Here is a 24,980-nt window from a genome sequence, read left to right as displayed (position 1 = left end):
AATTAGAAGTCCTAAAGGACGAAGACTGACCGAATCTCGGGTTGTGCAGCGCGCGCGCAAATGCATTTGTCCCAACTACAACTGCGTGATCTAACTCGCGCGCACCCAGGCACTGACGGCGAACACACGGATGCCAAAGGGGGCAGGTACGACATCTCCAACAAGCGCCGTCTCGGCCTCACTGAGTACGAGGCCGTCAGGACGATGCAGGACGGTGTGATCTCACTCATCGAGATAGAAAAAGATCTTGAGAAAGCGGAGGCCGACAAAGCAGCTGCCGCCGCTGCTGCAGCTCCTCCACCTCCACAAGCCACGGCAAAAGATGCAGCTGAGCCGCCCGGTGCACTGCTGCGTGACTCATCTGCGTCATCTGCAGCACAACCACCGGCGCATGATGCAGCAGTCGCATCACAAGCCGTGCCACCACCTGGCACAGCCTGGCCACGCCCTCCAGCCCCAGGCGTACCAGTCCCTACGGCGGGTGCACCGGCACCCCCGGCAGGCACACAGGCACCACCGCTCTTAGCAGCACCTGCGGGCGCACCAGCACCGCCGGCACTGCTACGACCGGCAGCACCAGCGCCGCTCCGACCGCCAGCACCTCCAGGTGTATCAGCACCACTGGGCGCACCGGCACTAGGCCCGTCACCAAGGCTTCCGGCACCCGCCCCACCACCCGGCGCTCCTTCTGGCGCACCTACAGCCGGTGGCGCGCCACCACGCCCGCCACAGCCGGCTTAGACAAGCTTTTTTTTTTCTCCGCAAGACAGCTTGCGTTCTCGGAACGCCCTGGTTCAACTCGGGGGCGTTGTGAACCAGATACAAGCTGTGTGTTACGCGCACTCTCTTGGGTGGCGTTGAAAAATTTGCATTTTCAGCACGCGTGATCAATGAAGGGTGCGGGAATCACTCGATGTGGCCCCGTTCAATAGGAATCCATTGAGCTTCAAATTGAGAAGTTCGTCTCTGTTTGCGTCAATTATTGCGTTATGGGACAAATAAAATTTTAACAATGGGAATGGACAAGCATAATGAGCTCTGGTTTATGCAAAAGAACTTCTGTGAGATTCGCATCTTTGCTTAACTGCGAGATTCTCAAAGTGAGCAATTAGTTCCTCGTTGCACGGTGACGTCAATTTTAACACTAAGAAGAGTAAAGTGGTACTAAGACTGCAAAAAGCATAGCGCGAAACGTGAGCGAGGTGAGAATTGCAAACGCTCGTGCTGTCATCGACCTAGCTACGGGTTAGCAGGGCGGTGAACTACCATTACGCCTACACATCCATCCTATCGAAAAAATTTGTGCAAATAATTCACACCATCGCAGTGAGGGAACGGCTTCTGGCGATGTCATTATGTGACGACCTTACGTCACGAGTGTGCAGCAAGTCTGCAGCAATTTTGCCAAGTATGCAGCAGTCTTAAAAAGTGACCAGTAGGAGTAATGTTCTCCCAAATGATTTCAGGCGTATCTCGTATTAGCTCACTTGGGCTGGCTGTCCGTGTGCGCGGAAAAAAAAGTACATTCTTCCAGAAGGAAACCATGATGTAACGCGAAGAAGCAGCGGTGCGCACGGCGTTGACCTGGTTGAAACGGGCGTCAACGCGGGTGCCGAAAGAAGGTTTGAAGCGAAACTCAGTGTAGCCTTTACTCGAGTTAACGTTTCTTCAAAACGCAAAGACATGGGAGGCGGTTGAATTTTGTGTAAGTCTGATCGCGGATAAACGAGCCGAAAGAGTGTTTCCACTCGATGTGCAATCGAGCGTTGCGGGCGGGGGAAGAAAGAAGCGAGAGAGAAGTGTGTTGCGAGCGGGTGGAGGAGCAACACCACCTAAGCTCCTTTTCATACATGAGGTGCAACGCTGGGGAAGCTATGCAAGAACTTCGGCTAGCAAAGGTATAATTCCGCGCATTTTGGGATCGCTCACGTGACATCCGATTAGTACCGGTGCACCCTCACGTTTCTTTGTGCTCCCCTTTGGCGCGACTGGCGAACAAAGGAAAGCGGGGTGAGCACAAAAGAACGCGGGTACCGAACGACCCTGTCGTGTCCTGTCCTGCACTGACACTGAAAGTCCAGGTGGCAGCCATCGTTACGTACCCAGAGTAAAGAGCCCTTATGTGACATCTCGGGGAAACTAAGATATACAGCCACATAATAACAGACGTTCAATGGCGTTTTTGCTTGTATAATATCTTCAATTACTTATCGCTCCATTAACGAAAGGAAAATGCAATTTTTGGTAGTAAGAACATCAAACTACTTTTTGTTGCGAATGCATCAACTCCAAGAAGTATTGCTAGTTTCCACAGCGTTACACCTGATGTATGAAATTGAGTATAGGTGTGTGTTCGGAGGAGCCGGCAGCTTTTGTGGGCTAGCGAGAGTGACGTCAACGCGCTGCTGGAACTTGACCTATTACCATCGTTTCAACAACTGCGGCAGGGGGACCGTGGTGCGGAGCGTTGGCACAGAGACATGGACGGACAGCGTTACACAGGCTAGTCAAACAGCTGCTTCGCATCTGACAAAAAGGTGTGCTCACGACCCCGTAACAGCATTCTCAATGCATAGAGGGCAAAGCACATGACGCGCACGCCACGAGTAACACGATACTCGTCACTGGTACGTTTATATTTATTCGAAGCTGGATTATATTGTTGCTTGAGCGAACCAGTCTGCATTAAACGCGAAAGCTAAGCGAAAAAACAGAGTAGCATTGATTCCGAAACTTTACACCTGAGGTACGCTAGCAGCACGGTAGATGTTTTTCTGGTGTTTATTTTATAAATGAATGGAATTTATGACAACTTTTCCATCAATACTGCATAGAACAGTGCAAGACTTGTTGTGCTAAGTAGCACTCGGCTCTCACTTACTTGAACGTTGGAACAGGCTTATAAAGAACCATCCTCCGTACTCTGGTAGACGGTAGCAGCGTTGGGGTCGCGATGGCGTTTGTTAGGCCGAATATCCTGATCTACGCTTCGAACAAAGACGACGTTTTTCGTGTTGATGATTATATACAGATGAACAAGATGAAGGTGAAACGCTGTGAATATTAGGCTTACACTAATTGGCCACTGTTCATGATGGTGATGTACGTCGAACGAATGGTTTGAAGCGCGACACATGAACAACCGCCATACCAGGAAAACGGCCGTTGGAAGGCATGACAAGCTGGGTTACTCGGTAGTTACAGGAGACGTCTGCTCTACTATGGCGTAGGGGCCGATGAAACGTGAGTGAAATTTATTGCACTGGCCGGGAACCCGCGTTGGGGTCCACAAGTCCACAACAGTACTTCGTCTGCTGTAATGAAGTGAACTACGAGGTGGACACCATCGTAGCAAGTCTTCCGCTCTTGTTGGCTTGCCTCTGTATTGAGGCGGATGCGTCGGCGACAATAGGCCAGGCGAGAAGTTAAGTGCTCACTCGATGACAACTACGAGCTCACAGGGACGTCGAAAACGGAGATTTCGAGCGGAGATGTCGGTTGACGGCCTTAGACGAGAAAGAATGGGGAATAGCCCGTGGTGCGCTGCGTAGCGGTATTGTACGCGAATGGCAGGTTGGTATCCCAGTTGTTGTGGTCGCCATTGATATACATAAATAATATATCGGTCAAAGTTTGATGGAAGCTCTCTGTGAGGCCGTTAGTGTGGGGATGGTAGCTGGAAGTCATGTACACGTGTAGAGGACATGTTCAAGTAGTTTCGAAAGAAACGCCTTGCCGTGGTCGCTCAATAGGATGCGTGGCGCACCGTGTCTGAATGAAATTCGGTCGGTACGTTCCTTTACACAGTTTCTTCATTCATGCCAAATTATGGGCTTGACAGATGCACTGATTGTTTGCAAATTAATTTTAAAGATTGACTCAAAAAGTTCACCTTGCTTGCCAGAATGATTGGCAACACTGTCTGTGTGACGCAAAGTTTGGCATGTCGACGGAAGTTACGCTGCCGATGGCATCACTACTTTGGCTGCTGCAGCGTTCATTGCGCAGGCCACAAGTCGACGGCGGCAGTTTTGGGCATGAGTATAGCTCAAGAAAGCTTTTTTTTTTTCTGTGTTTTGTTTGGCCGGTGCTTCGCTGATGTGGCTTTCATAGTTGTCATACTCGGCATAAACGGGACCAGTGTACGGCCTCCGGTTCTTACAAAAAAGTACGTCATACGCAGACACGGTGCCCGGTGGGGTTTTGGTTTCGGTATTGCACCTTTTTTGCTTAATAAATATTGTTTTTGAATTTTCTGAGCATTTAAGCTATTGTGCTTATGACAAAAGTGTATTAAGAACATAGAAACACCATTACCTTGACATCGTCGGTAAATCACTGGAGTTGGCCTTGAAGTTCTACTAGTGCTCGATCAGTAAGCACATCATCAATGTGGAGCTCGGAGATAAAAGCTGCAAAGTATCTTATCAAAACTCTCAGACAATGTATACCTCCTAAATATTTCAGCCACATACCACCTTCCGCAAAGTTTTGCGTATCCTCAAGCTTCTCCTTTAGGAGTTGAACGCAATAACGACATTCTGGTCTTAATGCATACACCACACAGTGCATACTTTTTCTGTAATGTTACAGAACAAATTCAAAGTTCAAATTGCCAATTATTGCGATGTAATTGATGAAGTCGAAAGTGGCCTGTGTCAGCGAAGCTCACGCATATGGCAGCATTCTATGCAATGGGCAGCATGCTTTACACCACGAGCAATGATGCGCGTAAATATTTTTCGAACTTGCTGTGCACCCACTACGTAGTCCTAAGAGAATACGCGCAGTAACGTGTGTACATTTTCTAATGGGTGGTCGGCTTTAAATTGTGCACCTGTTATGAAATCACATTTTCTGACACTCGATGGAGTTTCATGCTTGTAAAACGCAATATTACAGCGATGTTACATGTTGTATTATGAATCCTCTATACAGGAGAAGAGTGTTTGTAAAGCATAAAGATTGCTTTAACTGCATTTTCAAAGAAGAAGTAATTTAGCTTTTTATAAGCAGATGCATGGCTGTGTGATAGACCATTTGCTTGCCATGCAAATTGCCTGGGTTCAATTCTCACTCGGACACGGACTTTGTATTATTGAATCGGCATCTTCCTCGAATTTTCAGTCACGCTCAAGATTGCAATTTTCGATCACAACAAATTACGCTGACGCTGGCATTTCTGCGAAACGAGCTTTTTAACGCTATCGCGTTATAATTGAAGTGCATATAGAGAATCTTTTGTTGACGCGATACCGTCTTCTGCTAAAGTTAGTGAAATCAAAATTGCAGTAAGAGTGTTTTTAACGAAATCTATTCTCGGTATTCTTTTGTGGTAAGTCTAGTTACTGTCATATTGGGGAGTTAAACACTAATTGCATTCAATTTTCGCTTACAGAAAACTCGAGTAAGTCACTCCAGAATCTGCATGACCAGCTATACATGTAAATTCAATATTGATTCAGTTTCAGGCAAACGCACCATAATATTCAATGTTAATGTTGCCCCATCCTCGGTCGACAAACAGAAGTATGTTTTTCAAGTAGCAATCACTACGTCCGAACATCCTGTATGACACTGCATACTTATGCGCACACCAATAGGCTATTGCCCAATGTATCACTGGTGCAAAAATTATAAAACTGCCGATGAATGTCAATTACGCTGTGGTAAAAAAATTTGCCTAATAATGTTCTTAGGTACAAAATTTTGCTTAAGAATAGAGACATGACGAATTTGTGCTGTGTAGTAAGACTACTTTCTAAACTTTGTAGTAAGACTACTTTCTAAAGGCAAAAGCCTAAAGAGCGCATGCTATTAATCCACAGAAAAGCGTTAGGTCTCACGGAAACGCGTAGCACAGTGGTAGTACCGGGTCTAGAAATATATATATATATATATATATATATATATATATATATATATATATATATATATATATATATATATATATATAGAGAGAGAGAGAGAGAGAGAGAGAGAGCCGCATACATATTGAGCCGCATATATATAGATAGCGCCGCAGCTGATGACTGCCGGCGGCGCCCGCATGGTGCGCTTCTGTGCGAGTGAGTGCATTTACATTGAATCCTTGCGCTTCGCAAGCGCTGCGAAGCTTTGAGGAGGCCGAGCCACAAGAGGCCAACTATTATTTTTACTGCATTTTTTTAGTGTTTTTTTATAATGCTTTATTGTATAAGAACTACTCGACTGCTTTCACAGTACTGGCGCTTTGCAATACCAAATGAAGATCATTATGTGGCATACATTTCGCCATCCGCTACTGCCCGCAAAAAAAAAGGCAGATCCTCCATGATTTCGGAATCAATGCTATTCAAGGTGACTCTGTTGTGATTTTTATTAGGAGAAACATTATAAAGTGGCGTTGAATATAAACGAGAAATCGGATAGTCATTACTGGAACCAGCTTTGGTGTTTCACGAACATTTGGCTCTTTTTGCAAAGTATTTCGAAGACCTGGCGTGACTCTGTAGTAGAATACTTGGTTTCCACGCAGATTGCATTGCTTCGATTCCTCTGCTAGGACACAAACGTTTATTATTTGCATTCGTAGGGTCAACGTTGCCAATGCCAGCTTAACGCTCACGCGTTAAAAAAGATGTGGCGAGATTTGTTTGATGGCGTACGTGACGAGATTGTGAAATTATTCATGCCAGGACCAGTGAACCATATTCACCCGCCCACACTAACCCGCCCTTATCTTACCCGCCCACACTAATTTTGATTTACCCTGGGTTAAGGGGGGGGGGGGGGAGGTGATCGTGAGGGCACCCAGACGTAGAAGATTTGATAGATAGATAGATAGATAGATAGATAGATAGATAGATAGATAGATAGATAGATAGATAGATAGATAGATAGATAGATAGATAGATAGATAGATAGATAGATAGATAGATAGATAGATAGATAGATAGATAGATAGATAGATAGATAGATAGATAGATAGATAGATAGATAGATAGATAGACGGACGGACGGACGGACGGACGGACGGACGGGCCAACAGACAGACATACGCACAGACAACAAGACAGACAGACAGACAGACAACAAGACGGACAGACAGGTGGATAGATGGATAGATAGGTGGATAAATAGATGGACAGACGGATAGATAGATAGATAGATAGATAGATAGATAGATAGATAGATAGATAGATAGATAGATAGATAGATAGATAGATAGATAGATAGATAGATAGATAGATAGATAGATAGATAGATAGATAGATAGATAGATAGATAGATAGATAGATAGATAGATAGATAGATAGATAGATAGATAGATAGATAGATAGATAGATAGATAGATAGATAGATAGATAGATAGATAGATAGATAGATAGATAGATAGATAGATAGATAGATAGATAGATAGATAGATAGATAGATAGATAGATAGATAGATAGATAGATAGATAGGTGCTCAAAGTGGTTGCAGTACGCAAATAAATTACTTTTAAGAACCATTGACAGTATAACCACCAGAGCTATTTTTTAAAATGTGCCTTTTTCTTGAGAGCAAGAATTATCACACATGACCCAAAAACCTTTACCTCTTAGCCTCCATTCCTTTAGGATTCAAGTGAAAACAAAGAATGTTAGCATGCCAATGAACAATCTGACACTCGCCGCATATGATACTCAAAACGTGTTGGAAAGAGACTCCGACGTTGAAATGAGAAAAGAGAACTGTGTGAATAAAATTCGAAAGGGTATTTTCATTTTTTTAGATAAATAATATTATTTGAAATTATTACTAAAGGGCAATTTCGTTCCCGACACCGTTCACCATAATTCGAAAAGATAGTTCAATGGAATCACTCTCAGAATGCCTTTCTCACACGACAACCTTCGGATTCACCCTTTTCTCTGCCCTCTTGATCCTACTTTTTCATTCAGTAAACTGTGCTGGATCCGTTAGTGCGGTGAAGAAGACATCTTTTCCTTCTCCGACTGATAACTTCTTTGACACTGCGGCACAATACACATCCTCTCTTTGCGTTGCCGCTTAGCTTTTAACATCTCAGGGTGTTGCAGTGTGCACATGGCGCCGTCGAACTTCACAGTAAATCAGATGGCAGCTGTCACAGACTGATTTTAAACGTGGCGAGGCTCCGGCAGCAACATGATGAGAGGAATTTCGCGCGTTCGCGCACGATGGATGGAATGGATGGATGCTATGAGCGTCCCCTTTATAACGGGGTGGTGACAAGTATGCCACCAGGCTCGACAAAAAAAAACTTTTTTTCTTTTTTTTATGTTGGCCTAATGCCTCTACTTCGATAAATTCTATCTTAATGGAAAAAAAGGTAAATTTTCAGCTTAAGTTCTCTGCCATTTACGGCACACTGTCCATATTTTATTTTTCCAATATTTATTTTTGTCCTTTCTCTCTAATTTTCTGCCACCAATACTCTAACCGTCTCTTACTTATTTCAATCGCGGGTGTGTTCAGCTTTCCATTGTTGTCCCTAAAACCCAAGGCTTCCTGTAGGCTCGTGCCCAAACGTACACCTGGGTGGATATTTCCACATTCAATCAGAACATGCTCCGCCGTTTCCTTATCTTTCCCGCAGCATGTGCATTGTTCTTCTTCTTTACTGAATCTTGCTTTATAACTACGCGTTCTAAGGCAGCCCGATCTCGCTTCAAACAGTAAAGCGCTTCCCCTTGAATTATCGTAAAATGCCTCCCTCCTTATTTCATTTTTGCCCTTTCGGTAGTTACTCAAAGCCGGTTTTTTCTCCATAGCTGCCATCCAGTAAATCCTCTCCGCCTCCCTGACTTTTCCCTTAACGCTCTTTGTTGACATATGGCTCACAATACCAGCCGTATATTTACTAGTGAGTCTTCTAGTTCTTTTTCTCCACTGTGTGTCCACGCTCTTCCTATACAAATAACGGAACACCTTCTCTGCCCATCTACTCTCCTTCATATTTCTTAGCCTTTCTTCGAACCTTATTTTGCTCTGCGCTTCCCTCGCCTCAAAACCTGCCCACCCCATATCGCCCTTTACAGCCTCGTTTGTCGTCTTCCCGTGAGCACCCAACGCGAGGCGTCCCACAGTCCTTTGATTTACATCCATTCCCGATTGCACCTCTGCCCTCATGCACACCACTGAGTTCCCAAAAGTAAGCCCTGGAACCATTACACCCTTCCACAGACCTCGAAGCACCTCATACCTATTGTATCCCCACAATGCTCTGTGCTTCATTATTGCCGCATTCCTCTTTCCTTTTGCTGCCGAGGCTTTTTCCTGTACCTCCATGTATCTATCACTCTCATTTACCCATACTCCAAGGTACTTGTATTCACTTACCCTCGGTATTTCTTGGCCTTGTATGGACACCGTCTGATCACAGGGATCATTGAATACCATCAATCCACACTTCGTTACACTGAATCCTAGTCCAAGAGCTTCACCTTCCCTTCCGCATATATTCGCCAGCTGCTGTATATCATCTCGACTGTCCGCAAATAAGACGATATCGTCCGCATAAAATAAACCTGGAAGCTTCTGCTCAATCATCATGCCGCCCTGTTTGTGTGACAGATTAAAACCAATGTTGCTACCTTCTAGCGCTTTTTCCATACTCACCATGTACAGCATGAATAACAGCGGGGACAAAGGACATCCCTGTCTCAGACCCCTGCTAACCTCAACGTTCTCTTTACTACGCATTCCTTCCCACTCTATGCAAACTGTATTTTCTCGGTATATCTCCCTCAAAAGCTGTATACAGTCGTCGCCCATGCCCATTCCTTTCAATATATCCCACAAAATTTCCTGATTAACGTTGTCGTATGCCCCAGTGAAGTCTAGAAAAGCCACGTACAAGGGCCTATTCTCTATTTTAGATATTTCTATACACTGAGTGAGAACAAACAGGTTATCGTCTAACCGCCTGTCGACTCGAAATCCGTTCTGAAGTTCTCCCAAAATATCGTTATGTTCGGCCCATGTTTCTATTTTCATTTTTACTGCTTGCATCGCCAACCTGTATAGTACCGATGTAATGGTTAGTGGTCTATACGAGCGAATCTTGTCCTTTTCTCCCTTGCCTTTATAGATTAAGTTCATTCTACTTTGTCGCCAACTGTCCGGTATTTGTCCGTCCTTTAAGCTTTTTTCTACTGCTTTTAACAATGCTTCTTTAGTGTTATGTCCTAGTTCGTTAATGAGGCTAACGGGAATCCCATCTAAACCCGCGGCAATGCGCTTTGGAATTTTTCCTTCGGCCTTTTTCCAGTTGAAATTATCAAGTACTAGCTCTTCCTCTGTTGCTTTCTCCGCCACACTTTTACTCACCGGGGAGATCCCCTGGACGCTCTTTTGAAACGAATCGGCTGTTTTGAAACGAATCGGCGCACCCTCTCGACACGCAGCGCCGCTTGTGGCATCTGAGAGCAGTCATCACATGCGGGGCCACCCTCTCTCGTACGGAGTGCGCGCGCTCTGCAAACTAGCCAGTATATTTCTAGACACCGTAGTGGTAGCGTGAGCTGAAGCGCGGCTGTCTGAGACATAGAGTTTCCTAAAATTACCTAGAGGGGACTCTGGCGCTGCGATCGTTCAGCGACCATGGGAATGATGGGTAGTACACACATTTGCCAAGTCTTCGTACTTGCGGGTAGCGAATCGTACTTGCGGCTTCGTTTATTGCTGGTTACGGTTTTCGTTTGAGGGGAAGGACGAGCCCTTTTGAACTTTGTGACCCGATTCGAAACGGTAAACTTAAAAGAATAAGGTTGTGAAGCGCCAACGCTGAACATTTGCTAATTTATTTTGCGTGAAAAAAAAACAGCTCTAAGCCACACGAACACACACGGAGCCAGAAACAGGCCAGAAGCAAGAAAATTGGACAAATGTGTCCAATTCCGTGCTTCCCCCATCATTCCCATGCTCGCTGAAGCACCGTGCGTTGCAGCTCCCATAGACACCAGCGTCAGAGTTTCCTCTAGTGGTTATTAAGAAGCTCTATGGTCTGAGAGACTTTTGTTATCTCTCTTAAGGCGCCTATACTGAAAGTGTTGGTGCGAAGCATGCCCAACGCTATTATTGATTTTGCAACGTAGTGCCCTTTTGATGTCGCATATTGATGATGGTGAGCTGTGACTGAACTTTCTAATGGTTTAAGAGCTCGTCTAGTGCAATTATAGGACACGCAATACCATGTTTGTTAACATGAATTCCCACCCAGCATGATACTCATCCTGAAATCGGGCTACAGCTGCCAGCGCCATCTCCACGTCGTGTGTATCAAGAAAGAGGAAGACCGGCTGGTGTTCTCGTTGCAGTTATGACAGTTCGTTTTTTTACTGCGAAGCAGCTACGAGACCCCAACAACGGCCGTTTTTGACGCCGCAGTTGTCCACCGCCGCTGCCGGAGACGGTAACCAATATCGCTCGAAATACAAAAACAAAAAAAAAGAAAAATTATCCAAGAAGCAACGCAGTTTTAACTATGGCCCTTTCAAGTGGCAGCCGAGTAATCTACCACGAAGCCATAGCGGTGCTCAGAACTCCTTTTTAAAAACATCCTGGACAGACGTTATGTCGAAAAGAATCCGTGTTGACGTATTTACTGTAGCGTGGTAAAAGAGTGGAATAGCGACCAGGTGTCGCACAACGCGAATTGCGTAACAAATGAGTCATTGAATGCTTCCATCACATTACGGAGGCTGAGACCTAAATTCTTCATTTTCATACAAATTAAATTCAGTAATATATCACCATCTAATTTCATACTTCGTAGATATCACGGAGGCCTGTTAGAAAGTCTTCTACTTAAGCTGTAAATTGTAATCTTAATTTCTACCTACGCGTCCATGCGTGAAGAGAGTGGGTGTAGGCATTTTCTCGGAGGCTGTCTGTCTCATTCTCAGTGCGTCTCCTGGATTATACTTCCATATGCAAGGCAAAGCTCATAGCAAATACTTTAACTCTCTGAAAACTTTCAATTATTGATTCGACAGGTATTGTAGCTGATTATTGCCTCTCCGTGCGTACATCTCTTAACTTCAGCTTCTCCTTGCGAGTCTTTTACTTGGAATGCATTCACTTCGTCAATTTTAAAAAACTATTTATACAGTGCGGTTGGGTGCCAGGTGATCATAGCGCATTTCTAAAGAAGATGGCCATTGTTCTCGCGCGGAGGTACCTCGATGGCCCAGTAATGACCACTGTACTGCAGAATTCTCAAATATTTTTTCAAGATTCCACAAAAATGAGGTACCAGTTCAATAATATTGTCGTCTTTTGTTTGCTTCGAATAATATATAGTGTACCACACGCAAGTCTGAAGTGTCTTTCACAAAATTTCGATGCCAGATTCCACCATTTATTTTTATTTATGCAGTTCTCATCAGGTGTTTTTTCGTCAATATCCTGAAAACATCCCTCCTTATTCTTACTTGCAGTCCTTTCAATGGCCATAGGGGAAGACATTTCAAAAGCGTTTTAGAAAACTAAAAGTTACTATTAATTCTGAAAATACTATTTCGCTTAGGGTTTCTTCTCTGAACCCCTACGGGTTTCACAGGCTCCCTCTGTGGGTTTTCTGCCAACCACTCATAGAAAATATTTTCCGGTTCCTCAGTTGCCAAGTCGCTTGACAGTCATGCTAGACTGTCAATGCGCGCATCTCATTTGAGGATAACAGCAGCGTGCGAGCTGCGCGAAAATCCCACCAGCCCGAGTCTCCGAAAGCGGGTCACGCGGTCAAGTTATTTCACTTCAATCGCGGAAGCCATATATTTCCCCGTGAGTTTTTCTTCTAATTGAGAGATGCTTTAGAACCCCTGCGCAAGACGACTTATTAATTCATTTTCTTTCATGAACACTTTAAATTTGCTTTTTCAGCCATTTTTTATTTTGTTTATCGGCCAATAAACCGCGGGTTTATTGGCCGATTCCCCATACCTCATGCAGCGAGTATATGATCTGAACAAAACCTTCAAACGAGCAAGCCATCATGTTAGTTAATAGTTTCTCGAGTTTGGGATAGCTAATATTTGCGGGTGAATCAATGCACGGAGACAAGGCACAAAAAGAATGAAACGACGTGGCAATTGATGCTCTCGTTACTACTTTATTTCGAAGAAAACTTAAGTAATATAGATACTTGAAAGTGTACGACGTGTTACCATGACGTTCAATTTACATCAGTTGCCATTGAAATTCCAAAAAAAGTAGTTCCGCAATCACTTAGAACTACTGATGCTTGGCTCATGCAATCATGTTTATCTGGTCAGCTGATGCTCGCGATTAAAAAGTATTTCAGTTTCAAGAAACAGTGGCGTGAAACCACATTTCAAGCAATGCCGTCTAATGTGAAAGTATGAATTATTTGTTGGTGACTTCTAGTGTTCTGAAAGCTACGTGTTTACGCGAAAGCCAGTTTGACAAATATACATCTTTCCACATAGCATAGGCAAATAATAGACAACTGCAGTCCTTTCGTCGACAAACAGGCAAACATGCTTAATGGTAAACTAAAACCAATCTGTTTATTGTCGATAATTTAGGATCTCACTTCGCACATAAATTCTTGAGTAGAAATCGCTGTTGAGCTAGTTGGTACATGTCTCAATAAAAGTGTTAACTTCGCACCAAAATCACACCCACACATAAGAAGAAAACACATTGACATGACGTACTGTCTGTGTTTTTTTTTATTCTGTGTGGTTGTGATTTCCGGACTTTTTGGAGTTTGGCGCAGAAAACACAACATTGAAGTGTCAAACAACTGCCAGGAAATATATTTCTGGCTAGATCATGAGACAAAATCTTTAGAAAACAAAAGATTATCAACAAATATGCATATTCTGGCACTTATACGCCTAATAGGTGTGGTGCGCAAGCACTTGGCTCAGAGCCTTGTTTGACAAAGAAGCTGTAGTCAGATCGAAAGCTGTAATGGCGAAAGCTGTAATGAGATTTCGACGCCGTAGTTGTCCGCCACTGCCGGTGTCCATATCCGCTACCATGCAACATAGAGATAAAACGAAAAAGACATTGCGGACACAATGCGATTCGAACCCAGGCCATTTGCGAGGCACTCTAGTATGCTACCGCTGAGCCACGCTGGCGCCTAAAGCTATGTAGCAAACTGACTCTAGGCAGGCTTCTCGTAAGGTACCGAATGGCGTTAATATGTGTAAAGAAGTATTTTAGAACCGCAAATGAACAAAAAAGGGTCATACAATGCGCATTACGTAACAAGTGGGTAGTCGAATGTTCTAACCCGTTACAAAAGCATCAAGTGAAACTCTTCGTTGTTCATCAGCAAAATGCACACAATTCCTTGCAAGCGTGTAGTGGGTGTCATGCTTCTTCCAAGAATGACCATGAACGGCATAGTCGAACAAGTTTTCTAATAGGTTGACTAATTACTGGTTTTATTATCCTAACATTTATACAAAATTATATACACATCAAAATCAGATTATCGCTCTATTCTAAGAATAAATTCATTTCTTTATTTAAATAACTGCATGCATTTCATCAAGCACCACACTTTCACAGGTTATCGGTAATCTTTCAAATATATCTCCAATAATCTAAATCTGAACAATAATTTTTAAAACCACTCAATTCTTGGTCAATCCCTCGTAGTGGGTATGCGCCACGATCAATAGGTGAACAACAACAAGTTTTTTTGGCCAGTCCCTCAAAGTAGGTATTAGCCGAAGTCCAAAGCCCAGAAACAAACTATGCCTTCCTACTACACAAAAATCATGACGATTTATGGTGTAGTGTCTACCCAGCTAGTGTGCTTGTAGTACTTACCCAAACAGTGCTTAAAGAATGCTGCGGACAGGCCGCTTTTCTAGCTTTGCCTCTGACTGCTGCGCGTTCTACGCAGGCATGGCAGTTTTTTGCTTGTTTTTTTGTGTCCTTGCGTGCTGCGAGCACTTTCTGTATCTATCTATCTATCTATCTATCTATCTATCTATCTATCTATCTATCTATCTATCTATCTATATAGCCACATACGTTTCAGTGCTCTCGTCATTTCCCGTTAACTTGGGGTAAACCAGAATCAGTATGGAAGAGTAATGTGGTTTGACGAATACGACTCACTGCCTCCATACCGTAGACGTCAGCCTAAGCATATTCTCCGTTTTAGAGGTGATGCCGGCCAAAACCTGTGAGTTTCGGCCATTTCACTCACGGGGGAAGCATAGCACCCAAATACAGTTGACTCTGGGAATCGGCTGCCCATCCCTTCTCTTTAGAACAATCTATACGTGGTCAAGCTGAGATTAGGGCCTCCGCCCTGGCTGAACGCGTCTTTAGAGATGCAACTCTGATTTAGAGAGCCCCGTTGCCTTCAGAAACCTTTCTATGATGGTGCCGACTGCGGCGATTCCTCTACCTCAGCATCCGAACCTCCCAGGCACCAGGAGGTAATGTCCTTGGCACAAAGTGCGTGGTTCGCCACAGTGTAACGACATTCCGAGAGGTTTTTCAAGGCTGCGTTGAACAAGACAGGCGAAAGGACCACTCCCTGAGGCGAGTCCCCTCGAACCCACCATGAAGGCTCTCAAGGCTAATTCCCCAGTTTTTGTGGTTGCTTAGCGGTCCCTGAGGAAGGCTCTAACATAGGCGTGGAACTCTGGTCCCGACCCCATGCTCTCGAACGCTTCCACGACGAACTAATGTTAAATTGTGTCAAATGCCTTGGCGATATCACAGGCCGATAGCCCTTGATCAATTCGGGTTGCTCGATCGGTCGATAATTTGCCTCTTAATCAGAAGCATCGCGTTCTGGCTGGACAGGCCCGGCCCAGAACTCTACCATGTTGTGTGGAAAGAGCTCCTTATCCTTCATAAACCGAGAGAACCTCTTGTCTACTACATGCTTCGTCACTTTCCTTACGCAAGATGTGGGTGAGACGGGACGGTGGTTCTCTTGGACGATTTCCTTGCCCGGATTTGGAATGAGTACCGTCGAGGCAGTGTGCGTGTTTGTATGTGTGCGTGCGTGTTTGTGCGCGTGTGGGACCTGAAATGTGTGTGCGCTTGTTGTTTCAATCATTTTACCGTGATAGCGTTAAAGAGATCGTGTTCCAGAAAACCCGCCGCGGGCGTCAGCCCCGTTGGTTGTGAGCGAAAAATAGTCTGTGCGTCTGTTACCTAAAAATCAACTTACTGAGATAGCCGCGGGAAGCTGGTACTTGTTCACGAGTGCGCGGGCGATCATACTGAGAAAGCCGCGCATTTGAAAAAAAAGTCCTCAAGATCATGAGGCACGGTAGTTTCTTTGCCCTTCCACCCCTCCTTGCTTAGTTTTCAGCGCTTTTGTCTGGACCAGAGAAGAGATAATTGAAGAATGTGATAAACCTTTGTAACTCCACTCGCCGTGGACGGATTTTTAAAAATTTTGCGGCGTTGAATTTGTGAGGCAATAAGCTCATCTAGTGAACTCATTTCATGGTTACTTAAAAAAGTGTTTCAAGGCCATTTTAACGCATTTTGTTTGACCGGTGTCACGACAAAAACGAGCCCTTTCAGCGATAATATCACACCCTGGTCCTATCTTCTCTGTGCGTGTTTCGTGCGTGCATGTGTATGTAACTAAACATATGAATAAGTATGCACTTTGCGGTTCAAGGGTGCACTAGGGGCCGGATTTCACTATCACTTTCAACTCTTAAAAGCGAAGCTTAAAGGTCCCCCAATTTCGCATCTAGAGTTCGTGCTTATAGTAATGGTATAATATAGTGACGGTAGGTGTCAGGTGAAATACTCAACCACATCTGAATTGTAGGCAGTCCAAGCCTTGTTAAGCTACCTAATACTATAAGAGCAGCTTTTTCTTCCCGTCCTCATGGTATGAATTGCTTCCTAAATAAATATACACCGCATTCTATTCTAAACTTATACATGGCCGAATTTCTTGCTCACTCCAAGAGCTACCTTTCGCAGTTCCACAACGGTGCTTGAGTTGCAGTGTGCCAAAACCGGAAATCTTTTTTAGACCTTAGTGAAAGCACGTATGATGTACCAGGCAAAGCAAAAACTGCAGCCGCATTCGACGCAGTCTAATGATGACGACTGAGGACTATGAAGTGATGATGATACTTATAATGACGTATTTTAAAGAAAGTACCAATACCCGCAGCCCGTCGGCCAAAACGCGTTGATTGCTTGCACAGGGCCGTGACTTGATGAAGAAGGAACTTTGTTATATGAGGCTGCGAAGAAAAGCAAATTGCACAGATGAATAGTGACACTGAATGAACGGACGGTGTTATTCTTCTTCGAATCACTTCGACCAAGTTGCTTTACTTAATGAGTGTCCCTGAGAGAACGACCAGTTAGGTGTATTGGCCCGACGTAGTGAGAAAGAAATAACATTTATTTGCATCCGTCCAGAATGACAAGAGATAAGGCCTTACATCCGATCCCATCTCCTTTACTGTCAGCCGGAATTCTCGAATAGGCCTTCTTCGGGACACTAGCCTGCACATGCGCAGAGGCAGCGACATCACATGCGCCACGCTTTATGGGCTCACTGGGTGACGACATTTGCACATTATCACGAAAACTATGCGTTGCCCCCGAGATTTTGTACTGACAACGTCGGGGGTCGCTCACCCCAGGTTTCGATTTCGGTGACTGCAGGCGCTATTTAAACATTAAAAAGGCTCATTCGGGAGCGGTCAGGCGAGACGAATGAAATTACGCTATTCTTTGGCTCGACAGCGGAATAACAACGCTCTCATGATTCTACAGTTCTACTCGGATCATTGAGGAAACGCAGGACTATAGCCCCGAGAAGTTGGTGTGGCGCCGCCTGGTGGGAGGTTTGCATGACGGCACGGCACGGACTCTTCGAATCTTGCTGTGGCACGCGTATACATAACACGCACTCGCTTCGAACCCTGTTGCACTGCCAGCGTTCGCTTTTTGCTTGTCTCACGCTTCAAATGAATGAAAAACTAAACATTTTTTTTCACAGTAGAGTCGCCAACAGTGCCTGCGCTCCAGCGTACACGCTTTGATAAGGTTTGTTATGGTGTCGCGCTGCTTACTTCGAAGATGGGTTTGATGCTCGGCCACGGCGGCCGCACTCCAGCGGGGGTGAACAGAAAGACAATACATTTGCACCACGTTAGAAAAATGCGAGGTGACCATAATTACTCCGCAGCGTGGCTCGCAATCATGTCGTGCTTCTCAAACATATACGACAGCGTACTTGCACAACAGGTTGCGTTGTTCACGGGCGATTTCTTTAAAAAAGTATGATTGTTTCGCCTCCACAATTGGACCTGTATTGGACGCATCGGGGTATTTGCCAGCAGCTTTTTTTTTTCTTTTTGTTTCTTGTGGGTGCGTGCTTAAGCTAGTATTGAGTGTCCCACAATATCGCGAACGCACCTGCCCGAGAATTACGCCGCAGCCGTTGCGTTAGATTATCTTCTGTGTAGTTGCTCAGATTTCATCACATTGTTTAGCTTCATCTTTTTGGGAATAACTTCGGCGCTCCGTTTCACTAGAAAAACAAGTTGAGGTTAGTTTTAGAAACTGCAACTCATTTCAGATAGTGTCGACGTGCAACATTCCAGCAACTGTGCTGTCACGCTTCTAAGTACCAGTTTAGATAACCACCTGATAAATAAGTTTTTACCATGATTGAATATTCCACAACAGCAGTGATTTGTATATGAACATGTCGTGCAAGACTAATTGTTGTTTCACAGAGGCAAAGAGCGTCTCACTATCACGTGGGCCAGGAAGCGGCGTGCGCCATTAAAACAGTTCATTTCGACCTTCTGGCGGTTTTTCTTTGTTCAGGAGTGCTATCAGCAGTGTTCCTGCGTGAAGTGAACATGACCATTATTGACGTGATGGTAGATCGAATAAGCTGTTCAAGTAAATTATTGTACGCGACTACGTAATCCTGATGACTGTTGATAAGAAATCTGTAGATGAGGTCCGAGTATACCGACTTCTCAGAATTCCGTAAATTATTCTGTAGTTGTCAGTGTTACTTTTTTTCTCGCTATTATGAGTGATTGTGTAACAAAGACAGACCCATTTAGTCATCTGCATCACACAGCGGAATCTTGTCTAAAGAGCTACATTATTTGCAGAGGCAGACTTAGTTTGCATATGTCACAGGTTCCGCTAATTAGGGAGGTGATCGCCGCGCTAATTCCAAGGGCCGAAGTATCGGCCCCCCAAACTGCACCACGAAAGCGTGGACAATCTAGAAGTGGCCCTATCTGGCGCGCCAGCAGACGCCAGCTGTGGCCCAAAGAACGAGTCAGAGCCAAGAGTTGATAAAGAAAACAAAATTATATTCTCAAATATGGCAGATCTAACGATACACAAGTATGCACACTCAACAATAGTTGAATACGACATGTTACCATTCAAACAACGTACTACACAGTACAATCAGCTACACTCGAAACAACGGACACAAACAACAATACCCGCTACAATGCAATCACATGCATCGAACAACCAAGACACTTAAAGATTAAAGAGTGCTAAAACTCATTCAGTCCAAAGTCCTCTGAACAAAGTCTGAATAATACTCTTTCAAGAATCACTTCCTCAAAGTCCAGCACTGTTGTCGATCTGCTGCTCCCGAAGTTTCTCCTCCAGGAAACCTCGCGTCTTCAATTGGCCGCTCTCCAAGCACCAAACTTCTTCGCCGGTAACAGGTCGGTTTCCCACGCGTTGCGATTGCAGGATGCGTCTTTGCTCTCTGGCGTTAGTCTCACACTGTTCTTCGGCTGGCAGCACCAGCCTTCACCCTTCATGTGAAAACCCTCTTCATCACCTGCTTTGTCACTGCCGACAAAAGCTTTCCCCGACACGGCGGAATAACCCTACGCACACTTGCGCAAAACTTCCTTCATCTCCTGCCTACGCAAACTGGCGCAAACTTTTTTCTTATCCTGATCTCTCTTCTCCACTGCTCGCTTAAGTACCTTTCACGCTAGATTCCAGAAAATTTTAATCGTTTCGTCGTCGCGATGCACAGCCAAGGCTAGGGAAAGGGCGAGACGTTTCGAGAGCCGTCTGCAACACGTCACACCACCCTACATCACCACGCCCCTTTCCTTCAAGATCTTTCCAGGGCTTGCTCGGCGGCTGATGTGAGGAGGTTGGTCGTTGAAACTGCACTTTCGAAGGAGAGAGACGGCGCACCCGGGGAATTTCTGGATGCTTGTTTTCCTCTTTAGCGTTGACCTTGAGGCGCCCCTCCGGCGCCCGGCACAATCACCGCCGCCAAAACTCGGCGGTGCGCTCTCTTTCTGAGCGCTCGTTTGTGACAGTGTGCTAAATTGAAATGCTGCGAGTAAACTGAAAATGTCCTTCTTTCGTTTGTATTACTTCAACAGAAATTTTTAATCGCGTCGAGCATGCCGAGTTGTAACGAAGTCAGACCCAATTAGCACGAATAATTTTTCAACATAGATTTTGTTGAGTACGTGCATGGTGAAGACAACCAATGTGTCACTGTACTGCGCCTTCATTTTCAAAGTGTGTCCATACTTTCTGCTGCTGCTTAACTTTTAACAGCACAAAATACCTTTACATTTTACCTTAAGTAGTCTATTACTACCAATTGAGAAGAAATCACCGCCGTATCGCTAAAGAAAGGGTACATGGCGCGCTCGGAAAGAAGCGACCGTCGGCATGCGTCGGCGGCCGAGTAGGTGAGTGCATGCCGTGACGTCACTTCGCCGCGACTGCAGCGACGCCAGTGTTTGTTTAGGCACTGGTAGACGCTAGAGACACTGGTATACGCTGGTATTTATAGGTACTTCGCTGGGCGCACTGGGAAATTGCTGTACCACAGTGTTAGGGGCGCTAGCTTAACCACTGTGCTGCCGGTACACACTGGGAAGCACTGGAAGCGCGTGGAATTTTCCCTGGCAAGCGCTGGTGGATACTAGAGCACGCCGTTTCTACGAGCGCAGCGTCTAAATTTATGTACTGGGTGCTGTGGTATGTTTCGGTGTCGTTGAATATAAAATGCTTTATTCGACGGCACGGATAAATGCTTCCCTAACAGATACCGACCATACGTAATTTTTGCGGTGCACGTACGTATCGCAGTTATTGCACCTTTTTCGCATGCTCCCACGTATAGACCATATTCGCATCAGCCGTGTATTGCTGTAACGATTCCACGTTGCAGTGTTTATAAGCCTGGAGCTCGACGCGACTCTTAACAGAAACAGGAAATTGTTTATGCCGTGAAGTTGACGAAACGTAAATGAGCTCTCTCGATCGCTTCGCAAGGTTTCCCAGCGGAGGCGAGAGAAAAGGCTGTCGTTAGATTCCGCCGCATCCTGTAAATGTATGTCTGGCCAGGTCCCGGTTCTGCGTAAGCATATATATACGCAGGCTTCCAGACGGCTGCATGTGGCTAAACGCTCTCTACTAGGTCTCGCGTTTCTCGTAAGGGTAATTATGGCTTGTAAATAAATTAAATAGGCAGGGAAAAATTTAATACGTTCTCCAGATGATCCCTACGTCCGTGCACCTTGTACTTACTGCTAGGACACATTGTTACAGCTAGAAACATGTCCACACCCCGCGAGTGGTAACACAAGTTGAAAAATACTCTTGTGGCTTAAAACAAAAATTAATTCAATAAACTTTCTTAGTAGGTAGCTAATTAAGGTTGCTACAAAATCGGCTATTGAGTATATTTTAAGTAGGACTGCCTCTGTGTTGAATTCGGGGCCGAATATGTGTGAAAATGAACATTTTTGCAACTTTGTCGCCATCTGTAAACTTTATTTCACAATGTATAGGCCTGAAATTATTTGTTGTCTACAGTGAAACATTATGACAATACGCTATTGTAAACTGTCACATTTCTCCTAATGCTGTCTTTCTATGAAAAAATTCCTAATGTGGACTAGATTCTGCTTGATCGGGGCAACATAAAACATCCACAAAAGCATAAAAGCTCGTAAAGCTTATTAATAAAACGACTAGCACTGTTCTAAAGGTAAAAATTTGTCTTGACCTAATTTGGGAAGAATGGATTTTTCGACAACGTGTTTTACGAGTTATGGTTTCGAGCTTTCCGAAAAAAAAAATCAAACGTGATTTGTGGTACTGAAAAACTTTTTTCGCAAGAAAATGTTTTGGGGAAACACTTTTGACTTCAGGTAGATAGTTCTAATTTTTTTAAGTAAATCGGAGATGTTCGAGCGCCAAGGTTATGACAGTTGGCGTGGAATGACCCCTATCTATCCATTCACGGGTCTGTCCGTCCCTCTGCTTCCATCTGCGTGCTTTGTGTTCACCTTACAAACCAATTCCGCCTTGCACGGCACTGGACATTGTGGCGTAGAGTTTGTTGCACGTGGTGCAGCAGAAATATCTATTAATGGTCATACACTAGAAAGGCCCTGGATATGCATGCGTAACGCATTCTTGCTTGTGCGTGGCCTTCGCTGAGACGGCTGGTAGAAATCATCGTACAGCATTTCATTATGGCAATTTCTTTAACCGCCGCACTCGGCTCCAAGTACTGAAAGCGCATTTACTTCAAAATAAAAGGAGGCTATTTTAAGCGCACCAACACCTGTTTCAAGATTATCAGAAAGTGACCCGAGCTTTCATTGTAACTTCACTGTTTGTTTTCATTGTCAATTTTTGTTGTTTTCATTGTTCATTGCTTCAACGCATAAGGCATACTGCAGTTGTCTTCAGAGCATCTGTCGTATCTTCCGTATCCGCAGGCACCCGGGGTGAACACACAGAAAGCGAGGGCGGAGTGTACGACATCTCCAACAAGCGTCGCATGGGTCTCACCGAGTACCAGGCTGTCAGGGAAATGCAGGACGGCATCCAGGAACTGATCAAGCTCGAGCAAGCCGCCTAGAGGAAGTGCCACATCTCACCAAGACAACCTGCCCTCTTCCCCTCCCATCCACTACCATCACTAGGACCGCTGCGCGCGTTCCGCAACACTACAGTGGCTCGATTCATGCTGGAACACGACTGCAGGGGCAATAGTGCAGCCGTTGTGCACAGCTGGAGGAGTAGCAGTCATCCTTCTCTTTCTGTCTCACAATTATGATTCGTGCGGATGCGAGTGGCAAGTCCCCGTAGGTCATGCGCGTGCTCAACAGGTCAAGCTGCGAAGCTACCGGTTTCGTGCACTCAGCTATAGAATTCATTCAATGAAGACGAGCTTCGGCAATAAGCACGTTTCGACATAGGGTGAACAGACACATTCTGATGTGCATGGTTTAAGTGGCCCTTCCCGCGCGAGGTACTAACGTGACTTCTGTTGGGTGAAGCAATGTAACAACGAAGTCTGAAGCACAGATGACAGTTGATGCAGTGACACAGCAGTAAATGCCTCATTGCGCTTCCGAAAAAAAGCCTCTTCATTCAGAATTAAGTCCGCACACTCTACAACGAAAACGCTGGAAGAATCAGCGAGTTCGCCGTTATCTAGCAATGCCTGATGGATGTAGTCGCAGAACGTTTTAGCCTTGAGGTGCCTTTTTGTTGAACACTCCTTCGGATTTACCACGACACCCAGGAGGCATACGACGCTGGTGTAGAGACTACATGCTTACTTGAAGGCTACATCATTTGCATACATTATTAGCTTCCAATCACTGTTAAATCTCACCGCATTTTTGGTTTCCTGTGCACATGCACAATTTTAGGTCGCTGCCACTGCTCACAACACTAGATCGAGTGGTCTGGTGCATTTGCCTCAACAAGGGTTGTACTGCGAGGCCAATTATGTCAAATATTCGGCTATTTTTTAGCTGTCACTCTTTTAATTAACTGAGAACAAGATAAAGCCACATGACGGTCCAGGATCTTTACAGTGGAAGAGGGCATTGATTGCTACTCGTTCTAGTGCGAACCCAGACGTTGACGAAATGGTTCAGGTGACTGGGACAAAAAGCGAAGGCTGATCGCTATACTACTACAGCTTACATAAAACGGGGGCCCCGGTGTCTTACTGCTGTGGCGCAAGCCATCTTCCTCTCCTGCGCCGCTTAAAAACTCGTCCCGGCTTCCGTAAGAACCACACCCAGCAACAGAACCAAAGCCAAAGTTTCAGAAAAGACCACCCGTGGTTTTCGGAAGTGATAAAAGCGAAGCGTACTGTAAACTCTGTCACTTTTTTTCTCGTACGTATTTGTGTAGAAGCTCAGTACACCGCTTTTGCAATATACACCCCAACAAACAGAGAAGTGGCTTCAGCGAAATGCTGATTCCTATTTTTCGACGAAAGAAATAGGTTGGCTAGACATCATTGTGCATGTTAGGTCGCGAAAGACTAAGGAGGGACCTCGGTGCTGTTATTCTTGAGGAAGACAACGAGATATGAAGGGTGAGTGGGTGCCGCTAGCATCGTTTATTTTTCACCGCTGGTTTCCTGGTAGCCTGCAAGCTGTAGCCGCCTAATGAGCGATGTTCTAGCCAACAAGCACTTCTATTTGCCCTGTTTTTATCATTTTTATTTTCTTTCGTTACCTCTTCGTAAAGACAGACAGACTCGTTATAGCCTCGACTCTAGTCAGCACATATAGGTATGCTCAATGACATAGACACGCCAGGAACGAAGCGCAACTACTGGGCAGCGGCTTCCATGCAGTCACGGGTGCCGCTGCGGTTGATAGCACCGCTACTTTTCTTGGCGGCAAGCCCAAAGGAAGGTTTGTCCATCGGATGAACTTCAATAAAGTGTCGACAAAGACAATAGGTGTGATTGTTTTTCTTTTTTGGTTTAAGGTTAGGTTCGAGATTGTTGAAGCACACTTACAAATGAGGTCACATGGAGATATGATTGTACGCCGAGCAGCGATTGTGAAAAACAACGCTAGTTTGGGGAGACATGCTTCGAGACTTCTTATCCTACGAAGAGCCATTGGGCTTTTGCAGAGCCCTCAGCTCAAAAGATGTAAAGCTCAACAAGTTTACATGTATCTAT

General features: G+C 44.9%; 1 protein-coding gene across 1 annotated transcript in view; it reads left to right on the top strand.

The window, feature by feature from the left end:
* Positions 1–24,749, top strand: part of LOC119170871 (arginine kinase-like) — a 91,045-nt gene extending 66,296 nt beyond the window's left edge. The window contains exon 10 of the mRNA XM_075886512.1: positions 22,759–24,749. Coding sequence (XP_075742627.1) covers positions 22,759–22,901 — 143 coding nt within the window. The 3' untranslated portion in view covers positions 22,902–24,749. The remainder of the gene's footprint in view (positions 1–22,758) is intronic.
* The last annotated feature ends 231 nt before the right edge of the window (positions 24,750–24,980 follow it).

Source organism: Rhipicephalus microplus, chromosome 2 (assembly GCF_043290135.1).
Source record: "Rhipicephalus microplus isolate Deutch F79 chromosome 2, USDA_Rmic, whole genome shotgun sequence".
Classification (NCBI taxonomy): Eukaryota; Metazoa; Arthropoda; class Arachnida; order Ixodida; family Ixodidae; genus Rhipicephalus; species Rhipicephalus microplus.
Note: the sequence above shows the minus strand (reverse complement) of the source record. Positions and strands in the feature narration are given on the sequence as shown.